The 8,289-nt window shown below is 35.2% G+C and overlaps 1 protein-coding gene across 1 annotated transcript; it reads left to right on the plus strand.

The window, feature by feature from the left end:
• The first annotated feature begins 1,307 nt into the window (after nt 1-1,307).
• On the plus strand, nt 1,308-4,880 carry LOC135687427 (large ribosomal subunit protein eL36). Its single transcript, XM_089114571.1, has 4 exons — nt 1,308-1,368; nt 1,792-1,889; nt 2,881-3,015; nt 4,760-4,880. Exons 2-4 carry the CDS (start codon nt 1,797-1,799, stop codon nt 4,844-4,846), a joined length of 315 nt encoding a protein of 104 aa, XP_088970697.1. The 5' UTR covers nt 1,308-1,368; nt 1,792-1,796; the 3' UTR covers nt 4,847-4,880.
• Nucleotides 4,881-8,289: the final 3,409 nt, after the last annotated feature.

The following is an 8,289-nucleotide window of genomic DNA, read 5'->3' on the forward strand; positions in this document are numbered from 1 at the left end:
AAATAGAATTGAAGTAAAATCGTATTTGGTTTGCTAGTTACGAATCGGTCTTCCTCAAAACTACTGCAACGTTTGGCATCCTTTTTCTGGGTCACAGCCGTGGAGCCGTAATACTTCTGGACTCTGGGCTTTTCAAAATAATTTCTTTCTCTTTATTGCAAATATTTTCACTAAACTATATGAAATTGTTTTTATAATGTTCCTAATAAAAACAACGACTAAAATAAAATAAAAACAAAGCTACATTTATTTGTGTGTAAGAAGGAAGAACCGCAAGATAGGCTGTCCGCCGGATTCTGTGAATCTTGCAATGAGTAATAATACGAAAGATATTCATTGAGTGAATACGAAAGAAATTCCTTAAATTTAATTCATTTTGAAAATTTTATCTCGTTACATTGGATTCTCGTCGTCGTATTGCTTTGTTCCTGAATATCTTTCTACAATTATTTGTCGACTTCTTTAAAGACACATCTGTTTTGTTCATCAACATTGATACCATCATACCATTTAAAGCCTTGTCATTTTATTCAATGTTTGTTTCACAGTTGATATGGGATATCTCCGTTGTGAACCATCGCTATCTCCCTTAACATTATTCCTTTTTATTTCTTTTTGATAGAAGAGTAAATATATAAAAATTAATATGAGGTCTCGACTCTGTATTGTCTCGTACGTTGGCTGTCTCCAAACATTTCATTTTACCTTTGCAGAAAACGCGCGTTATCTCAATCTTTGCGAAATTTTGCTGAGCTGCATAAAGAAGCACGCCAAAAAATATGCTTCAGGTTTTTCAACATCATTCTTTCCCGAATGTTTTTTTAGCAAATTAACAACATCAATCGCTTTGCAAACTTTAGAAGAAAAACTTCATGGATTCTACCGGGGCTGAGAAGTTTTTAGGGACAGAGGTGTCGAAATTCGGCAAGTTCACACTTTTGCTATTGTTTTTCACAACATTTTGGACAAGAGCCACCCTCCTCCCTATGTCATTTTAATAGCACTACACCCACTTGTTAGGAAACAGCCAAGAAGATGATGGTGTAAAATAAGGTATGCTTCTTGTAACTAGGCCAGGAGCAGATGATTTTAGAAATATACTGCTTCAGCATTGATGTTGATAAAGATGTGATCTTGACGATATTTTAGGAGTAGAACTGATTCTTAAATCACATTTTATGATTTCATTGAACATCAACTTCTTCGGACGTTCGCTATCTCGAACTGAGTTCATTTTCATATGACAATTCGAGTCGAGATAGCGGGCATGAACTGTGTTGTTGCTGCCTCGATTTCACTCGGCAACACAGCCATTGCCTCGACTCCACTCGGTGCTGGCCTTTCGATAAGTGGCATCAAGCAACAGAGGTAGGACTCAAAATTCATAATTTGAAATCGTACTGAATCTGCTCGTAAAATTGAAATAATTCCTTAATTTACAAATCTAAAGCTCTTTAAGGCTGTTTATTCTTATCTTTTCCGTTTATTTATTAGCCTCAATCGCAAAAATTCGGTTGGTTTGACTTGCAACATGATAAGTCAGTATACCTAAATCATGGCTTCAAATTTATTATAAGTTACCCAAGTTTGGAATTATCAGATTTAAATTTCATCGTAATGGTGACCTCAGTGTTATTAGTTGCGAAGCCTGCCGCATTTTTATGATGTCTTCACTAGACAGAAATAGGCAGCAAATTTTTATCGATAGGCCAGATCTCGTTGATTTTGTATCGAGACAGGAGCAGATCTTAAATTGAAAACCTTTTTAGTTTTTAAATTTGCTGATTTTAGGCAAGATGGCACCAGCTCTTGAGATGTCAGTTGGCCTTTCAAAAGGCCATAAAACAACAAAGAACACACAAAAGCCCAAACCATCAAGGCGAAAGGGGGTAAGGTTCTTCCCTTGTTTTGATTGTAGTGAACTTTGTCAGTAGAAGCCAAACATTAGTGTCAGTTATATGATGTAAATGATGAAGATTATATACTGTAAAGTCATAATTAAATTACCAAAGCCTACATTACATGATGCAGTACACTCCTTAGTTGCCAAATTATTGCATCAAGCTTGCTCTTTAGCAGAGCTGATTTGCAAGGCTCACATTGAGAAATTACAATATACAGCATATAAATGAAGTGATCTAGTTACATTTGGAAAACAACTATGATATTATTAAGAACTTGATTATATATATGTTTATATATACACTTACGTTCCAAAAGTATTACACCACCTGCCACAAAATGGCAGCACTGCCACATAATTTGTTTAGCTAACCAAAATTCAAATCTTAAGTTAAATAAATGTTTTAAGATAACTGTTTGAGGAGAAAATAATGGAATTTGGAATTTTGAAGGTCATATTGTTTACAACTTTTTTAACGTAAGTGTATATATTTATATATATTCAAAACAATGAATTTGCACTTATACATATATATATATACGTAATCATAAGGCAAATTCTGACAGGACGAAAGTTCTTTCCACAAGGGTGCTGCCCAATTGTATCAAACCACTCTAGGTTGGGATCGAAATCCAGTTTGCTGCTTCAAAAAACCCCGCTCATTCCACTGAGCCAAATGGTCAAATGAAATGAGCGATGAATCCCAAAGCCAACACTGGAGATCTCACTGAAGCCAAAGCAGTTTTAGTTTCTTCCGTTTCGGCTATATAGAAATTTGTCTGTTGATAGTTCCGTAGCACAGTGCTCAATACATTTGCACATAGAGCTTAATATAGCATAGAGTTGGAGAAAATGAAGAGTGAGCTACTCACAAAACAGGCTTGTAGAGATAAAACATGTAAAGTCTTGAAATGAGAATTACTAGAAAACTCCAATGATTTGATATTGGTCTGAAACTATTTTCGATTTTTTTCTAGCAATTGAACAAAAGAGTAAAGTTCTGCAGAGATATCATCAAGGAAGTTGTTGGATTTGCACCATATGAAAAAAGAGCAATGGAATTGCTTAAAGTACAAAAGGACAAAAGGGCATTGAAATTCATCAAAAAGAGGGTAAGTTGTCATGTGTGTGCAGGTTGCATGTCAGAAGTAATGAATGCCTTTTTTGAGGGCCTTTCAAATCTCTTATTTTGAATCACCATTTACACTCCCTGGGCAATTATTTTAAATTATCAATTTTTACTCTAGGCTTTAGTGCAAAAAAGCATTTATTTGTGAGTGGCGTTTAACAATTAGGTCCATATTTGCATTTTTTGCTGTGTTTGGTGTGATTTTGAGCTACCAGAAATCGCAAATAAAATTGTTGATGTTGACATTCATGGGTAAGGATTCAGACATAGTTCTGGCTGGAATGTATATATGTTTGCTGACACCAAGTTTGGGGAGATCGCTTCACTGATTTTTAGCAAAACTGGATGAAAGATTCTCATGTATAACATTTTTCACTGATTGTTGCACTTAATCTTTGTTGAAATGAGGCAGAAAGGAGGCTAGTTGTTGTCTATGCTCTGGGAATGCCCTACATAGAAACAGTCAGTGTGTTCTCAGGACCAAATATGATCTTAGAAGACACTGTCAGGTCACCATCCTTTTGGCAAAATATCAGGCTTTAGTTTGTCAAAATTGTCAATGAAAAAGAAACAATTAGTGCTAAAATTCTATCTACACCTCAGTGCTATTTTGTCAAATTAAATAAAACTGAAATAAAGAAAAGATAAAGTAACTAGATGCTGATCCTGAGCTTAGTTTTTTTAAAGAAATTATTGTAGCACTTTGAGAAAGTGTAGAAAATGAATGTATGTACCTATGACCCCTCTTTTTCTGAATACTTGACAAAAGACAGCCACCCAAGTAATGCTGAATTCAGCTGTTCACATAATTCCTTTTTTATTTTGCATCATATTGGTAAGCTTCTTTATTCCATACCATGTTTATTAACTTTACATAAATGAAAGACAAATCATGACAATTCTGTGTACATAGTGTCTAAGGCCCTAGACGCACTGATTTCTGACATAAAACTCGTTATCTTTGTCAAAGTGGAAAATCGATAATACATTTTTGAAGTTTGACAAAGATAATCCGATTTCCGCTTGGAAATTCCATCAGGCTGCAGTTCTTGTGTGAAATGGTTGTTTGCTGTTAGGGGAGTGTAATGTGGTTTGAAACAAAGAACGATTTGACTTTGGGTTTTGTGTGGCACCAGAAAAATGCGTTAATTGCTAATCATTTCCGTTTTCCAGAGCTCGTCCAGTTCTGGGGCAGGAGGACAGAACCTTTGAAGGATTAGTGAATTTGGTTCAGTGGCAATTTGGGGGGCACAATGGAAAACCAGCATTTGTTAACTAACAAGCTCAATCCCTTTTCTCTATAAACAATAGAGATTTAATATGTCAGAAGTTCTTCCTGAAATTTTGTTCAGTGCTTCTAGGGCCTAAATGGGTTAAAATGTGCCATCCCAAAGATTTTTAACTGTTGTTGAAATTTTTATTCTTTTTTTGAGATTTTTGTTTTTAAGATTTTTGTATATTAGGGAACTTTAGTTTTGCTTTGCTTCTGGCAAATCGTGTTGCATCTTTTACTTATTCTGAATTAAATTAGATCCTGCTAGGCCCATACTATTTTTTGTGTTTTGAAAAAGTCATATCCATGGCAGGTCACAAAAGTAGCATTTTTTACACCCATCGTGAATTGGTAGCCTAATTAAATGGCATTTAATGGCTGCACTAGCAGACATTTTATAAACACTGATAAAGTTATTGATTTGGCTTTCTTTAATTGTTTCTTTTAATTGTAGCTTGGAACACACAGAAGAGGAAAGAAGAAGCGTGATGAACTCTCTGCCATTCTGACCCAAATGAAACGTCAAAAGGAAAAGCAGTAGACTGTTTTCTTCTTATCATATGCATAATTTTGAATCCTGAGTGTCATTTTTGTGTATTTTCTTATCAAGAGCTTTATGTCAAGACTATCAGATGGCCAACGGCTAACTCAGCGGGAGACCGGCAAGGAGGGCGGATGAGCTATGACTCCAGGGGTCAACGGCTTGGGACGGAAGAACTCCTGGAAAGAGGGATGGTGTCCCTTTAAAAACACTGTAGAGATGGTTCTGGGGGCCCATCTCTACTATTAGCCCCTTAGTTTTATCTATGATCATTACAACAAACCAAAACTCAGATTTTGGGATAGTTGGAGGGTCATGGTAGAAGATGGTACCTGATAATGATGATCAGATTATAGAAAATTCCTTTTCTCAGAATATTTCCAAAGCATGGATATCTATTTAATTGGCTATATCTTGATTACAAAATTTGCTGTTTATGATCTTATGATGATTTTCAACAACAGTCATGTGTAAAAGTGCCTGTTGGGGTCTTGCACAAGATATGTATTCGCTAGATGGAGAAGCAAGGGGATCTTAAGAACATGCTCAATAAGCAGGTATAAGCAGTTTTGTGGTCACAAACAAAGTTTACATTTAAAAGATTTCTAATAAGCTCATCAATTACCAAAAAAATTATGAAACAAGTTATAATAGGGTCAATTTTTCAAATACTCTTTTCATAACACACAAAATAGGGTCAATTCACAATAATTTTGGTATAACTTTCTCATGTAAAATTTGAAATTATATGACGAGTTTTATTGAGAACAAAATGTGACATTAAGGGCTGTATGGAGTGTTTTGTGGCAAAAATAGCTGAAAGGTGATGGATGGGGTTGAGTGCTAGAAGACGCAGGGCTGAAACCTGACTTACAGATTTATTTTTTTGTTTTAAGCAACATGCAAGGATTAAGATAGACCTGAAGTTGAACCTAAAGAGTAACAAGAGGACCTTAGCAGCATCAAAAACACAAAAGTGAAAAGTGGACATTTTGACATTAGCCCTTGGGCCTACTGTCACTTTGCCCCTGGTTGTATAGTAACATGGAGGATTGTAAGAAAGGCTGTATTGTAAATAGGGGCAGAACGTGACAAAAAGAGCTGTAGTGAATGCTTTGTGACAGAAATAAAAGGTGACTTTTGGACAATCAATAAATGTCTGAGTGATGTACAAAAAAGTTCACACAATTTCACATAATAGATTTTATAAGAATATTTAGGCTTGAAATTGTTGAAGTTCAAAAATAGCCATTTTCAAATTTATTCGATAGTATTTTGTCTAATTTTTGAACAAAAGCGACTTTCACGAAAAGTGTCTAAGGTAGACTCGTGAGGTACCATACTTTTTTTTATAAGAAACAAAGATCGATGTTGAGTACTCTAGTTTCTTAATCTTCTGGAAATTTAAATTCTCATTGTTTCTTAAGAGTTTCTTAATTATGATGTTATGAAATGTTCGTGACCTTTTTTCATGTCAAGAGATTCGCTTCCGTTCTGACGCTGTATTTAGATGTGGGAAGTATATTTTTATTCCTTTTGTCTTAAGTTCTAGGCCAACAGGGTAATCGTGTTCTTTGATTTTACAAAGTTTCGTTGTTCTCAGTTTTATTACGATTTAATAGTTTCCAGTACTCGTTTCTTATAGCCAGTTTCTTATAAAAAAACGAGTGTACACTTGTATTTTTCTAATGTGTTTAACAGCGATCTTACTTACGAAATATCAACATGTCTTCTACAAAAAAGTTTTCAGCGGTTTTGCTAAACGCGGCTTCCTTCTACATTTAGAGCAAATTTTTCGAAGTCACAAGATCTTCTAAAGTTGCAAGATCTTCTAAATTTGCAAGATCTTCTAAAGTTGCAAGATCTTCTAAAGTTGCAAGATCTTCTAAAGTTGCAAGATCTTCTAAAGTTGCAAGATCTTCTAAATTTGCAAGATCTTCTAAAGTTGCAAGATCTTCTAAAGTTGCAAGATCTTCTAAAGTTGCAAGATCTTCTAAAGTTGCAAGATCTTCTAAAGTTGCAAGATCTTCTAAAGTTGCAAGATCTTCTAAAGTTGCAAGATCTTCTAAAGTTGCAAGATCTTCTAAAGTTGCAAGATCTTCTAAAGTTGCAAGATCTTCTAAAGTTGCAAGATCTTCTAAATTTGCAAGATCTTCTAAAGTTGCAAGATCTTCTAAAGTTGCAAGATCTTCTAAAGTTGCAAGATCTTCTAAAGTTGCAAGATCTTCTAAAGTTGCAAGATCTTCTAAAGTTGCAAGATCTTCTAAAGTTGCAAGATCTTCTAAAGTTGCAAGATCTTCTAAATTTGCAAGATCTTCTAAAGTTGCAAGATCTTCTAAAGTTGCAAGATCTTCTAAAGTTGCAAGATCTTCTAAATTTGCAAGATCTATTTGAATAGAATTTGCTAGCTATTTGTTTTTATAGTTGCTTATTAGTGATATATCCCATTGCGCGAGTGACAATCATTGGAGGGCAAGGACATAAACTAAACTACCAGAGTGACATAAACTACCAGCAAAGCCTCTTTTTATATGGTTTTAGCCCCCCTCTTTTTCTAGACCCCCCACTATTCTCAACGCTCCACGGTGCCTGGCAAGGACTGTTCATTCGAAGCAAATAATTTTATATTCATTAAAGGGCACGAGCCCACTAGGAACAGTGGCATTTACGGCCTTGAGAAGTTAATGTGTATTATGACATGAGGACATCTTTGCGCATGTCAAATGCTGGAACGAAATTTCCTGTTTGACAGAACAGTCCCATTTGCCAAACAGTCCCAAAACGTCTTTTTACCATATAATCAACTTGCATATTTTCCAAACTATAGACGCAGAGGACCATTTTGTGAACACTTCCCCAGTTTTGAAATGTTTCCTTCGCAGTGATGCTCTTGAAAAATTAAACAATTTAAAATGATAGGTTTGCTACATAAGTCCTTGCATATGATCCACTCTTTGAAAAAGGAAATATTCAAATTTTTTAAACTGCAAGTAGTCGAGTAAAGAGTTGAAAAACAAGAGCACATTGGCAGCAAACTCTAACGTAGAGATGCATAACATGCAACTTCAGAAATACGCTTTTTATAGCAAATTTCAACGTAAACACTTGCATGTGTTTTTCAAGACGAGGGACATCGTCACGCGGCCACGCGGCAGCAGAGAAATTCAAACAAGGCCGTTGAGATCCTTCAACGCGCACTTTTTGGCAAAATGTTGACCCCATCCCACCTTGTAACGGGAAACAACATAACTTTTAACCCCCCTTCCATCCTTTACGCAACAAAATTCAACCCCTTTCCCCGAAATTTTCTTCTTGTTTTTGATGTTTTCTTCTTTATTGCTTTTTACCAAAAATCAGACACTTAACATTTTTGATAAATAAAAAAGTTTTCAATTCGTTTGATTGCCTCTTCACTTATTCTGCCAGTTAATTGGCTGTAGAAA

Source organism: Rhopilema esculentum, chromosome 20 (assembly GCF_057945365.1).
Source record: "Rhopilema esculentum isolate cy_ngs chromosome 20, ASM5794536v1, whole genome shotgun sequence".
NCBI lineage: Eukaryota > Metazoa > Cnidaria > Scyphozoa > Rhizostomeae > Rhizostomatidae > Rhopilema > Rhopilema esculentum.